At 53.9% G+C, this 18053-nt stretch overlaps 1 protein-coding gene across 1 annotated transcript in view; it reads left to right on the forward strand.

Moving 5' to 3' along the window:
• Nucleotides 1-18053, forward strand: part of LMF1 (lipase maturation factor 1) — a 106687-nt gene that overhangs the window by 15392 nt on the left and 73242 nt on the right. The window contains exon 3 of the mRNA XM_058570426.1: nucleotides 7234-7244. Coding sequence (XP_058426409.1) covers nucleotides 7234-7244 — 11 coding nt within the window. The remainder of the gene's footprint in view (nucleotides 1-7233; nucleotides 7245-18053) is intronic.

Genomic DNA, 18053 nt, shown 5'->3' on the forward strand with positions numbered 1-18053 from the left:
GATTTGTATTAATTTAAGCCTGCTAAAGCAAAATGAAATAAAACCATATCTTCTCAGAAATGATGCATGAGATGTTTTAAGTGAAAAGTGTAAAAAAAAACAAACACTGTCAGTGGAGACCAGTGGTTTATTTACCGTGTTCCTGATGCCAAACGTCCACGTCACAGCTGCAGCGCGCGCTGCTCATTTTGGCATAGCCGTGGGGCAGATCACGTGAGTACCCGCTGAGGTGGAGAGCGTGATCCAGGCCCCTCTACCTCAAAGGTGTTCTCAGCTCAGCCCTGACTCAGTTTCCCTGATGGATAATAGTGTTTGGATTGTTAGAGTGACACTGAAAACGTACTGAGGGTGAGGACCCCTTGAATGGAAACAGGCTTTCTTTTTCTTGATACCCCAAAATGAGAGTTAATCACAGTCGGTTCCTTTCACGTCCTGTTTATTTTAAGTTGAGAGAAAAGAATCTTTGTTTGGGATGAGATGCTCGGATAATGGACACCGTTGATGGAACATCTTTCAAGTCTTGTCCGGGTGGCGTCCCGCGGCGGGGACAGGAAGCCCCCATGGGGCAGGAGGCACTGGGCAGGTGCAGCCCTGCACTGGGGTCATGTGGCAGTGGCACCACATCCGCCCAGCTTTGCGCGTGCGTGCAGTGGACCCTCTGTCTCTCCCTTCTCTCACGTGGGAGCCTCTCAGCTTCTGCCTGACTCGGACCGGGTCCGTGCCGCAGTCCCAGCGTTGGAGATGCATGTTCTCGGTGGATGTGGGATCCTGCGTTGCTGCCGACCGAGGAGGTGAAACCTCGTGCTCAGTGGCACCGTGAGACTCCAGGGTTGGGGTCGCAGGGTGGGGCCAGGTAGCCTTACAGGACATCCTGTACGATCCGGAACCGTGACTTTCCTTTTCTTGCTCTCCTGGTGAGGTCCTGACACTCCGCTGGGAGCCTGATGAGTCCACTTTGTGACGGCGGTGACTGAAGGTCTTCTGTTCCGAGGAGAGTGGCTGCACTCATGCAGACAGTGCTGGCAGGGTAATGACCCTGTCCTCAGGTCGGGAAGCAGAGGACGCGTGCTTTCAGAGGAACCCAAGAAGACTGATTTTGTGAACTCCTTGTCTCGTGGTGGCAGTAGGCGTGGCAGGAGGCCCAGCAGGAGGGAGAGAGTGGGGACAGGCGATAGCCAGGTGGACACGGCGCTCCTGCCTTGTCGGTAGGAACAAGGGAACCAGATGGAGGGCCAGCTGGGGGCAGCTGCCCCTTGGCTTGGTTTCAGCTCTCTCTGGTGGGTCCTCCCCCAAGCTTCAGACCCAAAGGCGCTGTGGCATGTGGTCAGGCATGGGCCGGGCCGTGAGCTGTAAGTGCTGCCACGCTGGTCACTCCGCTGCCCTGAGGCCCAATCCCGGCCCATGGACGCCTGGCCTGTGGTTGTCCCCGTGGCTCTGTGTCCCCAGTTCCACAGTCAGCACATCACGAGGTGGGACCCAGGGAGGCCTGAGACCCGTCCATGACTCTCCCCGCTTCCTTCATGTCTCACCAACTCCACATCTTCCTGATTTTACCCACCAAGTGTTTCCAGAACCTTCTTCCGCTGCCAGCATGAGAGTGGCCCCAAGTTCATGATAGGCCTCAGCTCTCCTTCTCACATGCCGTTGTGGTTTGTTGAGGACACATGTGCCGGCCTCTTTTGGGGCTTCTGCCGTTCAAGGCACGGGCAGTTAAAACATGGTATTTTCCTACGTTGGCCAAATCTAAGATGATGCAGTGTGGTCTCTTCATTTACCTGGTGCCCTCCCTGTCCCCCCTGCCCCCGCCCTCCTGTTGAAGACCAGGGCGGGCACGTTCTTGGCCCTTCAGGCCCTGGAAGCCGGGACTTGTCGCCTCTCAGACCAGGGCTGCTGCCATGCCCCTTATAGGGAATGGGAGTGACCCCACGTCCCCGGGAAAGTGGGCTCTAAAGGTCCGGGTTTGAGTAGACGACGACTTACGAAGTGGGCCTGGGGGCTCAGAGCTGCGGGCCCGGTGAGGGAATGCCTTGGACTTCGCTGGGGCTGTGCTAGCTGGTGGGCGGGAAAGGGAAGCATGTTCACTTCCTTTGTAGCATTTTCTTTTTTTATATGTATATATATTTTTTTTTTCAAGGAAGATTGGGCCTGAGCTAACATCTGTTGCCAATCTTCCTCCTTTTTCGCTTTTTTCTCCCCAGAGCCCCAGTAGATAAGTTGTATGTCATAGTTGTACATCCTTCCAGTTGCTCCATGCGGGACGCCGCCTCAGCATGGCTTGATGAGCGGTATGTAGGTCTGTGCCCAGGATCCAAATTGGCGAACCCTGGGCCGCCGAAGCGGAGCACGTGAACTTAACCTCTACGCCACTGGGCCAGCCCCCTTGGTGGCATTTTCTTAGGCTCTGGTTTTCTTCTTGCTTGGTTGGTTGGGAAGCTCTCTACCTTCCGAAGGAGGGGTGCAGCAGACAGCTGGGGGCCTTTCTGGCACCCGTTGTTTCTTCTCACGTGGGACAGGTGACTGCACTGCACTCCCAGGACAGGAAATGGGAAGGTGGCTCGGCACCCCGGTGGCAGACACTCTGGGGGCCTCCACCTTGAGGAAGCGTTGGCTCCTGTGAGCCAGTGGGTAGAACGCCCTCACATCCATCGGGTCCATGCTCGTTTCTGCTGGTGTTGCCTGGTCTCCCGGCCGAGGCGTCTCTCAAGTGTCTCTACTGTCAGAGCCTCTTCTGTCCCAGGTCCATTCTGTGCATTCTCACGTGGAGAAGTCATGACGCACAGCCTCACGCAAGGACTCCTGGCAGCGGCGCACCTCTGCGATTGTGTGGGACCCCCCACATGGGGATGGCCTCCTGTCCCACAGTCATTCAGTCACTGGTCACGTCAGTGTGGACTCCTCCGTGTGTCTGTGCTGTGGTTGTCTGTCCTCTTGCTGTAGGAGTTTAAACATCTCGAGGATCAGCGACACTTAGGAGAGTGAGAACCAGGGTTCACTAACTGTTGTCGCATAAAATTTCAGTGATTGTAAAGATGCATCTAAGGATGAACAGCACCGTCCTGTCGAAAACAATGGAACCTCACAGAACCGTGGGGGCTGCAGCTGTGACTGCTGCTCATTTCTTCAGTTAGCATCAGCTTTTCCAGAAAGTTGGATTTCTGGTCCTTTCATCTGTGCTTTACTTTGGCAGTAATCCTAAAGGGCTGCTTTGTTGCTATTAAGGGTGGCTGTACAACTGTCCTTGTCTCTTCCTCACCTTCCTGGCCCCCCAAAAAGAAGAAAGGATTATCTCTAGAAACTTGGACGGAGGTCGGGGAGGCGCAGGGGGTCCCTTCCTGCAGAGGAAACCGCCTCTGGCACTTTCCTCTGAGAGAGGGGACAGGGTATCGACTTTAAAGAATGCTGGGAGCAGATGCCAGCGGCCGCAGGAGATGCTCAGGGGACAGGGCCAGTGCCACGGGACACTCTGCGTGGCCGCTCCATTCCTACTATCAAGGATGGAAACCTCATTATGGCTCCAGGCGTTAAACACAATGACGTTCCGTGAGGACCCGCAGCGCTGTTTCCACCGCTGTCCCCACCCTGGTCCAAAGCCCGGGTAGATTTTACCAGGGGTAGATAGATTTGAGGCATAAAAATGAATTCCTGCCTCTGTTTTAGAGGTTCTGGGGAGTAGAATGGTGCTGTTTCCATTCTGCGGTAGTGGCGGTCTTGCATACCCAGTGCCATGGGAGCCCAGTGCCCACGTGGCGAGGGAGGAGGGCGGAGCTGTCCCCTGCACTTGATAGGCAAGCCCTTGTACCCTTGGCCAAGGGGTGCGGTCACAAATGTCCACTAGTCCCAGTGCCCCTCTCCTGGGACACAGCTGTGGGAGGGGCTGGTGGTCTTCGCTCTTGCACAGTGGTACCAAGACGTGGCCTTGCTGGTGCCGTGGTGGGTCCCACGTCCTGCCGCCTGGATGATGCCCCACACCCCGTGGTTCTGTGACACTGTTCAGCAGAGGTGGAGGTGGGCCTGCTGACAGCTTAGGCACGCTGAGGCCACTGCCTCGGTTCCTGGGGCATTTTCATCCTGAGCTGCTTCTGTTTGGCTGTCACCACGTGACAAGGACTTCAGTGTGGGTGACATGATCAGCCACAGACATGGATCAGGAATTGGTGTGGCTGAGAAGAACACGCTGTATTGCGAATTCCCGTCTCCCTGCTTCCTGAGCGGCCCTTCCAGGAGCTCTCCATATCAGGCAACAAAGTGGGAGAACTCTAGTGAGTTCACAGCCAGGGCAGCGTCATTTAACACATATCTGTCCATGAAGCCTTTTACGAAGTGAAAAGTGGATGTACTTTTTCAGTCAGAGGCTCTGTAAGAATAGGAGCCTCGTGTGGAAGTTGCTGGGGTAGAACGAGCAGAGGGGCCGTGGACGACACTGCTTTGTGTGGAGGGCAGCTGTTCCCCTGGGAGGCCGGCGGCTCTCAGGGCTCCTGCCTTCTCGGGCCTCTCCTTCCTTCACACGGACACACGCCCCCCACGGCTGGGAGGGCCCTGTCCAACAGTGCCAACACAGACCATTTGGGAGCAAAATCGGGGTCTCTCAAACAAGGAAGGACTTGAGCTTCTTTAAAGAGGAAAATAGTAGTTCCCCAAATAGCTCCATGGGTGGCCATCTCTTCTAGAATAAGTTTCAGCTACTAAAAAAACATAATATAAGCTATAAAAGTAGTGAAAACATTTAGTTTTTCATATCATTAGGTACAACCTCCTATATATTAGGCAGCCTTGAAATTCAAAACTCAAAACAGGTGACGTTACAAAAGAACGTATTTTCAAACACCCTCAGCAGAGATGACAGCGATAACACCACAGGCTGTCCCTGTTTCCCACGGGGACGCTGTGTCCATGGGGCCCAGGCTGTGGGCAGGAGCCTTCAATCTCCTCCCATCTGGGCTGATTAAAAACGTGAAATATTCATCCCTCATGAGTGTGTAAAAATCAGCCCCTTTTCCTGTCTGCAGTCAACAAGATTATTTATTGGGAGAATTTACCAGGTAAACTTATTTCTTGCATTAGCCGGTGCATACACTGGCTGTTTTAGAGGTTTTATTATGGAAACTTAGAAACCTGTTCAGAAGTACAGAGTGTACAGTTGTGTGTCACTTAATGACAGGGACACATTCTGAGAAATGCGTCACTGGGCGATTGCATTGTTGTGCGAACATCATGGCGTGCACTTACACAAACCTGGACAGTGCAGCCTGCTACACGCCTGGGCTCTATGATGCTACTCTTCTGGGACTGCTGCCGTCTGTGTGGTCCTCATTGACCAGAACGTCCTGGTATGGCCGTGACATCACTGCAGAGAGCCCCGTGCACACTTATTCATGTCCTCTCTCCCTCCCAACTTCTCTTTTCTGGAGTACAGAGCAGATCCCAGACATTGTGTTATTTTGTTACCTGCATAGTCTGTGTCTCTGATGGCCCAGGCCGCCAGCACACCCGACTGTTAGCGAGCGGCGTTTGGCACTCAGTCCCTCCCCATGCCCCCGTGTCACACGGGCCGCGTCCTGACTTCACTGAGCAAGATCACGCACATGCTCAGAGCAGGTGGCTGCAGCCCTGGACCTGTGCCCATGCTCTGGGCGTTGCTCTACCCCGGGTGCTGCCTCTCCTCACTGAGGGCTCAAAGCAGATCGCAGGCTCCGTATCCTTCCATTCACATTCATACCTATTTCTTTAAACCACCATTTTTTTCCTAACATTTTTACTGAGGTATGGTTTTTTTTTTTTTTTTGTGAGGAAGATCAGCCCTGAGCTAACATCCATGCTAATCCTCCTCTTTTTGCTGAGGAAGACTGGCTCTGAGCTAACATCTATTGCCAATCCTCCTCCTTTTTTTCCCCAAAGCCCCAGTAGATAGTTGTATGTCATAGTTGCACATCCTCCTAGTTGCTGTATGTGGGACGCGGCCTAAGTATGGCCAGAGAAGCGGTGCGTTGGTGCACGCCCGCTAGCAGCAGAGCGCGCGCACTTAACCACTAAGCCACGGGGCCAGCCCAGAGGTATACTTTACATACCATAAAATTTAACCATGCGAAGTGTAGAGGTCCGTGGTTTCATATGTTCACAGGGTTCTGCAACCATCCCCACTGTCTAAGTTGAAAACATTTCATCACCCCCAAAAGAAACCCATACCCCTTAGCCTCATACGCCCCCACGCCCCAGCCTGGCACCCACTCCTCTGCTACCTGTCTCTGTGGATTCTCCTCTTCTGGACGTTTCCTAGAAATGGAGTCCCTCACCCAGCCTGAGGCTTCTGGGGTTCATGCAGGCTGTGGCGAGTCAGGGCTCGTTCCTGGTTACTCCTCAGTGACAGGTGGCAGTCTGGGTTCCAGGTGGCTGTGGTCATTTTGTCCCTGAGTCCAGGTGGTGGATCTGGTGGTGAACGGGATGGGTGAGGAGCAGTTGTCCAAGGCTGCATGCCCTCCCACCCCGGGTAGCTCCGTTTTGTTGTAGGGACTACATTCTATGATTTGGGTCCCTGAACATGTCTGTGCTGACTCTTCCTGTGCCAAGGGCGTGAAGTGAATCAGCACGTGGTGGAAGCCCCCACGCGGTGGCGAGGACCCCGATGTTCTAATAGGATCCACAGGGAAGACAGACCTCTCCCAGACCCTTCGCCCTGCAGACAAACCACCAAATTCCTTTTATTTAGAGTCTCTTTGCTAATAATCGGTGCTCAGGATAATGGAGTATCCTTTAAACTTGCAGGTTCTAGGGTAGGACATTTTTATGGTGTTTGATGGAAATTATTTACTGTAGGAAAACCAAGTATTACATTTACTTTTTCCCAAAATATTTTTTGATTGGCCTGTTGTGGGCGTAGCCCTGTGCTGGCTGTGTGGGGTGAGCAGCCTGCTGGACCTCAGGGCTCCACCCCTCCACTCAGAGCACCTGGAGACGGGTGTCCCCTCCACCCGCACCTCCACTCAGGGCGCCTGGGGACGGGTGTCCCCTCCACCCGCACCTCCACTCAGGGCACCCGAGTATGGGTGTCCCCCCACCTCTCACCTCATTTAATGCCCATAAGCTCTGTGCCCTGACCCCACACTGTCCTGGCATCACTGGGGTGGCTTTATTAGTGGGATAACACTATTTAAGATCGAATTCTAACACTTTAATCTTAAAAGTTTTTGTACAGAGGAAACCAAAATTTTTATATATTTTTCTCCTTTTGTTTTTCAGGTATTCATTTGGTAAGTGAAAATCATTAGGAAAAGCTCTGCAAGAGTTTAGCATTTCGTGTCGGGGTATGTATCTACATTTTCCTGCTTTCTCGTGGCTGAGCGTCTGTCATCAGCTCTGCAGGTTTCCCTGTTTTGTTCTGACACCGTGTTTGTTGTTTAACCTGGAATCCTAACCCAGCTGGCTTCCCCGCTCAGAGCAATGGACTCAGGCAGATGTGGGCCCACGTGATCCCAGGTCCGTTGTGTGTAGAAACCAGTCTCCATGTGACTGGGCAGAGCAGTCCCACAGCAGTGACGGTTCCATCGCATTGTCACAGCCCCCATTCCCTGTGACATGCGTGCTCGAAACTGTCCCACAGGCCTGCCCTCCCCTCTCCAGGACACACTGAGTCCCCAGTGGACACGAGCCTGTGGACACCCCTGTGCAGAGGAGGGTTCACTCTGGTGCTAACGCTGGTAGGGTGCCCCACAGGGGGTTGGATTTCCACTTGGTTTGGTAGGGGGAGGACTTCAGGTTCCCCAGCCCCAGAGGCAGTTCTCCAGGCTGAGGGGAAGTGATGGAAGTGAAAACTCAGGTGCCCAGGCATGATGCAAGACTTGGGGAACAGTCATATACGGGTGAGCGCAAAGGACAGTTCCCTCCCTTTAAAAGGTGTATGACTGTTTAAAGCAGAACAAATCACTTGTGTCTGAGGTTTCTGGGACTTCCAGAGGGGTGCATGTGACAAGTATAACACGGAGCACTGTGGGGTGGATGGACCTGTGGTTGCAGATTTCCACATTTGATATGACACAGCACAATCCTAACTTAAGTCCACAAGTTAAGTATGTATATTGTAATCCTAGAGCAATCACTAGAAAAATGTAGAGGTATAGCTAAAATGCCAATAGAGAAATTAAAGTGGTGTTCTAAAAACGTTCAGATGATCTAAAAAAGCAGGAACGGTGAACAAAACTGAGGGTTTAATTAATTAGAAATAAAATATCAGTGGTAACCTTAAATACCATATCAGGAATTACATTAAATGTTAATAGACTAAGCACTCCAATTAGACGACAGAGATCAACAGAATGAATGAAAAAGGAAAAAGTAAGATGCAATGATATTCTTCTAAAGGAGATGCACATTAATATAAAAACACAGAAGTTTGAAAGAAAATGGATAGAAAAGATTGATACACCATGGAGACAATAGTGAGAAGGCTGTTAACACCAGATGAGACAGAGTTCAGGAGCGAGTATTCCCTGGGATAAAGAAGGACGTGAGTTCATGGTCAGAGAGGCAGTCCTGAGGAAGACGTAACGGACCTCAAAGTACCTGAAATTAAAGGGAGACAGAGACAGTCCGTGACAAGAGCAGAAATTTCAGCACCACCTCCCCGAGGCCATCTGAGTAGTGCTGCCAGCACTGGCCCGCACGGATGGGTCTCAGGCACTTCACCCGGTTCTTTTGTAACCACACTCTGTTCAAGTGCACCTGGTACAGCCCCTGAGCTACAGCAGCCACGTACCAGGCCGTAAGCACATACTACATTCAGAAGAGATTAAATTCTATAGAGATTGCCTCCCTGAGAGCGTCGTCCCCCTCCTGACAGTGAGCAAGAGCTGGGTCATCTGCAGAAGCCACAATTCCTTGTGACTCCATCAGGGAGCTGAGTTTACGAAGCAGCTAAGGGATCTGGATGCCCAGGTGATCAACTGAGCAGAGTTGGGACCTATAACCAATGTCACCTTTGGCAGAGCTCAGGAGGAAGAGGGTAAGGAGGAACCCACCAACGTGCTAACAATTGTGTAGGGGGACATCTGTCCCCAGACACGGGGAGTTCTGCCTCACGGAGCTCCAGTCTACAGGCCTCCACTGAGGCTTCAAGAAGGCTGGGGCTGGGCAGGGGACCACAAAGGGTCTCCTTGGGGGTACAGTGCAGGAAGTGAACGGCTACCAACAGAACCCCACCCGCTCCCTGGACTGTCCTCCAGGAGGAAGCAGAAGCCTGAGCCACTTGGAGGGGGCATCAGCTGTGCACCCAAGGCCCCTAGGGGAAGGGGTTGAAGCAAAAGCTTTCTCCCTGAGAGGGGCCCGGGTCGTGCACATATACAGCAGCTCTGCTGCTACTGGGGGCCGAGGGAGAATCGCGGGAATGCTGGGAAGGTCCCACCCCAAGGCCGTGGGTTAGGCTGGATCAGGAGCTGGGTCCCTACGAGGACGGGTACAGTGTGCTATGGGGAGAGGCCAGTCCAGGCCAGGGTGAGAGTGAGGAAATCCTGGCCCCTAGGACCCACGCCCAGCATGGCCGGTGACAGCAACCCCTGCTGAAGGAAGCCACAGCCTGTGGTCACTGAGGGCGATGATGAGAAGGACAAACCCTAACTCAGCCTGTTTTCGGCTAAAGTGTCCCACTCCGCCCCCACCCCTCCCTGCCCCAGCTGACAGCCTCGCTGCTCATGCCCCTTTCTGGGTAATTGTGTTTCCCTGAGGAGCTACTGTTTTTCTACATGCAACGTTTGACATAAGAAAAAATTACTAGATACACACATACCCGAAGAAAACAGACCTGCTGACAGTGGATTGCCCAGAGATAGAGCAGTCAACAGAGGTGACCCAGGTATTGAACTCTTGATGAGGATTAAAAAGAACAGCAATGGGCGTGTTAGAGGGTCTAGTGGAAGAGATGGATGGCCTGCAGGAATGGGCAAAGAGGGAAGCTGTCCAGGTGAGCCACTGGAAAGGCTAGAAATAAGACACAGTCAGCTCTGGACGGCCTTCCATGGGTTTGCAGCAGAGTGGACAAAGACACTCTGAACTTGAAGATACCCAAAATGAAACATGAATGGGAAAAAGAATTAAAAAGCAGAACAGAACAGAGCACCCAAGGGCCGAGGGACAGTATCCACCAATTTCACGGAAAGGTAATTGAAACCCAGGCAGATGAGAGAGAAAGAACAGGTGAAGAAGTGTTTGAAGAAATAAAGGCCAAGAATTTTCCAAAATGAGTGAAAGGCGAAATGCCCCAGATTCAAGGCTTTCAGAGACCACTAAGTAAGAGAAACGCTCACCACACACATTCCTGGATACGTTGTAGTCAAATGCCAAGGACCAAAGAGAGAGAGGAAATCTGAACGGCAGCCAGAGGTGGGAGAGACACACCCGGAGGGAGGAGCTGCTGGCTCCGCACACTTCTCCTTGGAGACTCTGTGGCCGGAGGTCAGGGCCCGGCATCCAAAAGAACCAGGGAGAGGGAGGCCCACCCAACCCAGAATTCTTACCCCGCAAAACCGGCTTCAACAGCAAACGCTTTCCGGGGGGCGGGGTCGACTGCTGGAATGTGGAGGAGGGTCTTCAGGCAGAAGGAATTTGACATCAGCGGAAATTGGGCTCAAAGAAAGGAAGAGCGTCAGAATTTGTTAAGATGAGGCTGAATACAAAAATGTTCTCCTGATTTAATTTACCTTAAAAAGTAGGTACCAAAGCAAAAGTTCAAATCAACTTCCTAACCAGCGGAGCGGAGGCGTCCAGGGAGGCGGCCGCACCGCTCAGGAGCCCCAGGACCTTGAGTCAGTGTGGTTACACCCACTCACCACTCTCAGGGTTACACTGTTGTTTTGTTTTGTTTTGTTTTTGAAGCAAGAAGAAACAAGCAATGGAATTACTTCAGGAAATGTTCTCTTTTCCCGTTTGCAAACCTGCATGGCTTACACATAACAGTCAGTTGTGACCCGTGGGTCGTGTCCACTTGTGTCAGGAGAGGCGGCGGTGGTGAGTGTGGGGATGAGAGGACTGTGCTGCCGCCTCCTGAAGAAGCATTTATCTGATATCCGAATCTAAATTCTCCTTAGAGACACCTGCCGCTCCAGCATTTAGACAGGACCCCCTTCTCGATGAAGTTGATTTGATTTATCTGGAATTGCTACAGCACTCTTGTTTTCTAGTCCTTGGGACAGACAAGACCGTGAGGCCCGAGCCCCCTACGTGGTAAGCGAGTCCTGGGCAGTTACCGTACAGTCAGCTTTGGTGGAGCCGACCAAGCGCACTCCAGGGGCGCCACTGCAGGGCCTGGGAGTGGACGGGTCGGGTGGCGGAGGCAGCAGGAGTAACCAGTGCTCGAGCACGTTCTCATCACTCCCTGTCTCAGCAGGGGCGACAGGGTCTTAGAGGAATCAGTGAGCACCAAGACCAGTGGTGACCAGAGAGCCCCAGGTCTCTGACGTGGAGACCACGCCCTCTCTTTGCGCCTGGGGCCTCGGGTGGAATGTGGGCGTGGGGAAAGGCAGTGAGGTGGCCTTGGACCACTGAGAGAACCGAGTGCAGGAACCTGTGCTGTTCATTAAATCGCATGGTAAATCCGAGTAAGGCTGTGTGGCCACGGATGGTTCTAGATGGTCCTCCCCGCACCCCAGCCCCACAAGAGCCTTTGTGGGAGCTGCAAGGCTGTGCTGCAGGAGGGCTCTGTGGGCTGCGTCCCCCGGGGCTGGTGCTAACTGGAGACTCGGGCTAATAGCTACTGTTTTGCTCCGAAATGAAATGCATCTGGCTTCTCTCTGTGCTTCCCCGGTGTGGTCTGGGGTCCTTCACAGCGTTGTCTGCCTCTCTGGTAGCCCCTGATGATGCTGGAGACTTGGAAGCACACTGCTGACTTGCTCACACATTTCCCTCCAGAGGGTCCCTGCGTAAGGCTGGGTTCCATGTGGTGTGCAGCCCGTGCAGCAGCTCGGCAGGTCATTCCCACCCACTGTTGAGGAGCAGATGGTCAGAAGACCCTAACAGTCACAGCAGCCCGCTCGCTGCCTGCTGACCACCACGCCTATGGACTGTCTTCTCCTTCACCCACCCTGGAGAAATGAGGCACCCAGTTGTTGTGGTGTGACCCTGGGTGCAGGCCCCGGAGCAGCCAACGAAGGGACCCCAAGCCTTCTGGAGGGGTCCCTTCCTCTGGCCTCTTCCGGGTTGCCTGCGAGAACTTAGTTTTCACCACGACCCTTCATGCTATCCTGTTGTACTTCTTCTCTGTGTTCATCTTGATTGTATTTATTGTCTTTATTTTGCAAAATGGCCTTTGATAACAGTAAAGCAGCTCTGTGGATTCCGTACTGGGATCCTGAGCTGTGCCTTGAACAGCGTCTCAGAGACGCCATGCTCCAGGGGCTGCTGGAGCCACTCTGCTCGATACGGTGGTCGCTAGCCACACGTGCTTTCCGACTCAGTCAGAATAAGTGGAATAAAGAGCGCAGCTGCTTGGTCGCACCTGCTGCCGTCAGGCACTCAGGAGCCGTGTTGGGCCGTACCAGGCCACAGGCCATCTCCATTGCTGTAGAAAGTTCCGTGGATGGCGCTGGTCAGAGGATTCCCTCCGTGTAACCAGCAGGCGCGTTCATTTTCCTCTGGGCGCTCCGCCACCCTGTCTCTGACCCTCGCCGACACGGTGCTGTGAGTACAACGCCTTCAGTGTGGGAGTCGTGGCTTTCTCGTGGATGTTTCCTGGGACATCTGGGCTTCTGTGGACATTCCCCCATCTTGAGAGGACCCCTCTCCAGCATGGGTGTCACTGCCGCCATCCAGCGGCCTGTCCCCGGGGTCTTGCACTCCAGTGTGCAGAGGGGTGCGACTGCCGGGGACGGTGACAGTGTGAACTGGAGGCCGTTCCTCCAGGACACAGGAAACCATGGCGCTGGTGGTGAAGCCGCCCTGCTGGCCGCATCTCTGCTGCAGCGTAAGCGGGGCTGCGCTTTGAAGGCACCAGTGTGATAACTTGTACTTCAAAGAAGGACTCTAGGATGTAATTAATTCGGCGCCCCGTTAAGTGCTGACTGTTTCCTGCTCCCCCACAGGAAGTGTGCATCGTGGTAGCTGGGAGCCGTCTTCCAGCTTCACGCTGTCCTTGTGCTTTTGGAAACAGTGCAGGATCTGCAGACCCTGCTCAGCTGGGGCTTCCAGGAAGGGCCTTCTGGTCTTTTCTGCCAGGACAAGGCTGCTCGTGGCCCACGCCCTCCCGACATTGCGCTGAGCCTGTCGCTGTCTCCCCTGGGGCTCTGGGCTGTGTGCCCCAGCTGGCCAGCCATCAAGGAGAGGGAGCTCTGGCCAGGGGGCTCCCGTCTGCCCGTTTGCTGAGGTTAGGATGAGCGAAGGGAGTCCTGTGACTTCCTCCAGGTGCTTCTGCAGAATCTGCACTCAGAGGCAGGCCCCTGCCAGTTCTGGGGCAGCCGAGAGGGCACTGGAGCAGGGAGGCTGTGGGCAGGGCCCATGGCATCAGCCTCATGGAGGTGACGGGCAGGGAGGCATCCTGCGACCAGGAACTGTGCTGGCCGACCCTGTGGGAGGATGTTGATTCACACTGGCAGAGCTGACTCGGGGTTTCCTCTGGCTCTCAGCCATTTCACAGTGTCCTGGTGCCCAGGCAGACAGACACGGGGAAGACGGGCGCCTTCCTGAGGCCTCACTCTTTTGAGGTTCCTGAGGCCTTTGGAGTGTTTCCGCCCCGAAGAGCATTTTGTAACTTCTTGGATCGTGTGTTTAGCTTGGTGCCCTGGGTGTGTACAGGGGTTGACCTCCAGGTGGTGTCCCGGGCAGGTGAAAGCACACCTGCTTCCCTGTCTCCACCTCCCCTGGCGCAGCTGTTTCTGTCAGGAGCTCAGGAACCTTGCCATTCCGGGTCCTCCTGGGTTAGACAGGGAGCCTGGGCACCTCTCCCTGGGCCCTGGGGCTTCCACAGACGCCGAGAGCAGAAAGAGCACACCGACACTTGGTGTCGGTGGCCTTTTCTCTGCCCGTGGGAAACAGGCCCAAGGGGCGCCGCCCAAGGCCACCGTGGTGGGAGGACGTGGCCTGGGGAGGGGACATCCCGCGCTCTGGGCGGTGACGAGGGTGGACGCCCACGGAAGAAGGGGGTCCAACTGGAGGACTCCAGTCTGCTGGGGGTGGACCTGCTGGGCAGGTGGCTGGACTGGAGGGTGGAGGTCAGGCTGGGCCTCTAAGAGGTCGGGGCGAGAAAAGTGAACTCATTTCAGGGGAGTGGGCATCCAGGAAGACAGCTGACAGTAGGAAGCTTCTGTGGGATGGATTCCAGACTGTCTCTCTAATATATTGGTTCTGAATCGATCCCTCTAGTATGTCTGTAATTGTTTTAATATCAAAAGGATGCCAAAATAACTGTCAGTAAAATTGATGCCTCAAGGGGCCAGCCCCAGTGGGCTAGCGATTACATTCAGCGCGCTCCACTTTGGCGGCCCGGGTTTGGTGTCTGGGCATGGACCTACACCACTCTGTTAGCAGCCATGCTGTGCTGGCAACCCACATACTAAAAAATAGAGGAAGATTGGCACGGATGTTAGCTCAGGGTGAATCTTCCTCAGCAAAAAAAAAAAAAATTGATGCCTCAAGATGAGCTAAATTTAATCTGTGGTTTGGGTTCTCAGTGTAGTGTTGGGAGCAAGGGTGGGAGGCAAGGAGGCTGCAGGGCGTCCTGTGCAGAGGGGGACTGGGCTGGTGCAGAGGAGTCGGCAGTGGGGTCTGAGGACAGACCACATTCCATGATGGAGTGAGTGCTGCAGAGGAGTGAGGGGTCTGGAGGGAATCTTAGGGAAGGATTCCAAAAGGCTCCATGCTTTGGGACATTCCTTTTTAGGAAAAGAGCATTCCATTCTTTACTGCAGGTCCATTGGGCTAAGAAATGACATTTTAGGGATCTTTCGTTTCGGTAAGAAGCTCAATCGATGAATTATTGATTTAGCCTAATGTTGTGAAAACCAAGTGTGAGCTAGTCTAGAGTTTTCCTTGGGGCCAGGCAGGTATCAGCAAATCATGCCAGGAACCGCAGAGTCAGGGAGCAGGACCTTGAAGGAGCCATTGGGGGCTGACATGGATCATGCTGTGTGAGCTGTGCACACACGAGATCTCAGTGAGAGCCGTCCTCATAGTGGGTGCAAGGAGCGAATTGCAGCATTTGAGATAAACACACCAGGGCCACAAGGGGAGGTCCACGGACGAGCCGAGCCGTGGAGGCAGGTGGGCAGCCCTGTCCTGGACTGTGGGGACAGTGAGGTGTGTGGCGGGGAGCTGCTGTGCAGGTGGGGCCCACACCTGCTCTGCAGGGCGCGGACAGCCTGCGCTTCACTGCGGGACTTGTACCAACAGGCTGTGTTCTGAATTCTGTCGTTTGTCGCAACACTGGGGGTGTTGGTGCTCTGCTCTCGCGGAGAGGGATGCCTTTGCTGCTGCCTTATTAAGTGTGTGTTTCAGGCAGGTCCAGGGCCAGCGTCAGATGTTTATGTGGCCCGGACACTTGAACCCGCTATTCTCTGTCACAGCAGCACCTCCCGCCAGCCGTTGTGAATTAAATGCTCCCTGTGACCCCTGACCCTTGCTGCTCTTAAATTCATGCTTTAAAAACAGCTTAATGAGGGGTTTACTGGCCCAATTGAAAGTTTTTATTAAAACCTATTAGTGCTGTAGCGGAGCCTGCCTGCAGGAAGTGATTAGCCAGCCTGGAGCTCGAGCCCCCGGCTGCAGCAGCTCCCACAAACCGTTTCCAGACCCCGCCGGCCCGCACCACGCTCTGCCTGCTTCTCATATTCTCTGCTTTAATTCATGGTCTGTCTAATGCTCTTCCCAGCCCCTATGTCTAGGAAAGCAGTTTCTTTTAATTCAATTACTCCCATTCTCAGAGGCAGCCTCACCCACCCCGTCCTGTGAGCCCGCCCCGGGCCTCGAACCCTTCCTGGGGCTTCCTTCGCTGCTGTTTGCCAGGTGCTCGGGTTGACTTGGTCACTTTCCAGAAGTGTCCCTTCCTCCCTACCCCCCGGGAATGTGAGTGGCCACTCGGCAGTGTCTGGTTTTGGTCTCCTGTCTGGTCACATCCCTCTTAGGAAGGACAGAGGAGCCTTGGTCGGTGACTCTCAGAGCCGCTGTGTGATGTGTGCTGGGCGTGAACCAGCCCAACTCGTAGAGGTGGTCGCTCCAAAGGGAGAAAAACAGGCTCGGGTAGCAGTTCCACCCTGGGCGGCCCTGGTTGGCCGTGAGAGCCAACCCCACCCCGCCCCGTGGCCCAGCCACCTCTGGACTCTCTTCTCCTCCATGCCCAGGGCTTTCCAGAATCTCTGGTGCTCTCTCACCCAGGCTTTGGGCTCGTTCTTGATATCGGGGTAGTATCTTTGCCTTGTTCTTTCCTCTGTCTCCACCTGCACCTGCCTTCTCGGGTCACTGGGAACAGCAGTGTGGGGTTACGTGCTCCCAGGGGGTGCTTTCTGTTGCTGGAAGGCATGGAATGAGCAGGTGAGGGGCTGGGGGCTGGGGAGGCGACGTCCCAACGGGGAGCACTTGGCGCTCCTGGCTGTCACCACTTGGCACAGGTGTCCACAGGTCCTCAGGCAGCGAGTCACCCAGGATTCAGGACGAGCAGGGGTGCGGCGTCTGGACCTGGATGTCACAGGGGAAGAGTCGGGTCTGGGCGCGGGCCCCTGGGAAGTCTCCAGCACTGGCTCTACTCCTTGGGCTTGTTTTCAGTGTGGCCTTTCTCATCCAGTGTCTGTCCTCCCCCACGTTAACCACCTACCCGATCGTATCCTTACCTGGACACCCGCTCACATCTGCATCCGAGCATGGTGCACGCACGCACACACGCGGGGTCAGGGTCAGTGTTTGCCCAGTGGGGCCGAAGCACGTGCATTTCTGCCATTCTCTTTTCATTGAGTAATATCTGATGAAGATTGCTTAGTTGAACCTAGAAGAAAATATTTTTTAAAGACCATTTTTTAAATTTATATGATCATTAACACTTTGCTTATTCTAAATTTCTTTTGTCACATCTAGTTACCCATTTCTACTTCTAAAACATGCTGATCTCTGTAATATGCAGAATTCTAGAATACTGAAGAAGCATTTTGTTGCTGTAATTCACATCTCCAGCCCTGAATCCTTTTGGGTGGCTTTTGTCTGAAATGCTTTAAATCACCTTTTATTTTTATTAAATTGTGTAGATGTGGATGTCTGACTAGCATTTGCTTTTCAGTTCACAGTGTAGTTAATAATGACGGTATTGCAGTCGACTGGTGAGAGTTTCCTGGGGGCTGGCCTGGCGGCTGAGGAAGGGCGTTTCATCAACTCCCCTGATGTGGCGTGCCCCTCCCCCGCGCCCTCCTGCTGTGCTGTCCCTGGCCTCTCCACACCCCCACTGGGGTTCTGCCTCGACTCACCGCATGTGCTGAGTACACGTTCATTCCCTCCTTTTCCCCATGCTAGAACAGCCGTAGGTTGTCCCTGTTATGGGTCTTTTCAAAGAACTGGTTTTATTTATCAGATTTTTTTTTAAATGTGTTGTAGCTCATTAAGTTTTACTTTTTCTCGGTTGCTTCCTCCTTCTGGGAGGAAGGGGTTTATTATTTTCTAAGATCTTGAGTTGATGGTTTAACTCATTTATTTTTCATCTTTTCTTATCTGCTAATGAAAGCGTGGACGCCGGTGTCCACTCCCCTCTGGCTGTGCCCCTGGCCCACCCCGTGTCCGCTCCCCTCTGGCTGTGCCCCTGGCCCACCCCCTGTCCGCTCCCCTCTGGCTGTGCCCCTGGCCCACCCCGTGTCCGCTCCCCTCTGGCTGTGCCCCTGGCCCACCCCGTGTCCGCTCCCCTCTGGCTGTGCCCCTGGCCCACCCCGTGTCCCCTGACAGGCAGATGGTATATTTTTATAACCTCAGTGCTGCTGCCTCTTTGGTCTTCTTGGTCCAAGTGCTGTTTAAAGAAGAGCTTCAAAAATCCCAAGCCCTTAGGGTTGTATAGGTTACCTTTGGTTGATCAATTTCTGATTTTATTACACTATGGCCAGAAAATATGGCCT

This window comes from Diceros bicornis, chromosome 26, assembly GCF_020826845.1.
Source record: "Diceros bicornis minor isolate mBicDic1 chromosome 26, mDicBic1.mat.cur, whole genome shotgun sequence".
Lineage (NCBI taxonomy): Eukaryota > Metazoa > Chordata > Mammalia > Perissodactyla > Rhinocerotidae > Diceros > Diceros bicornis.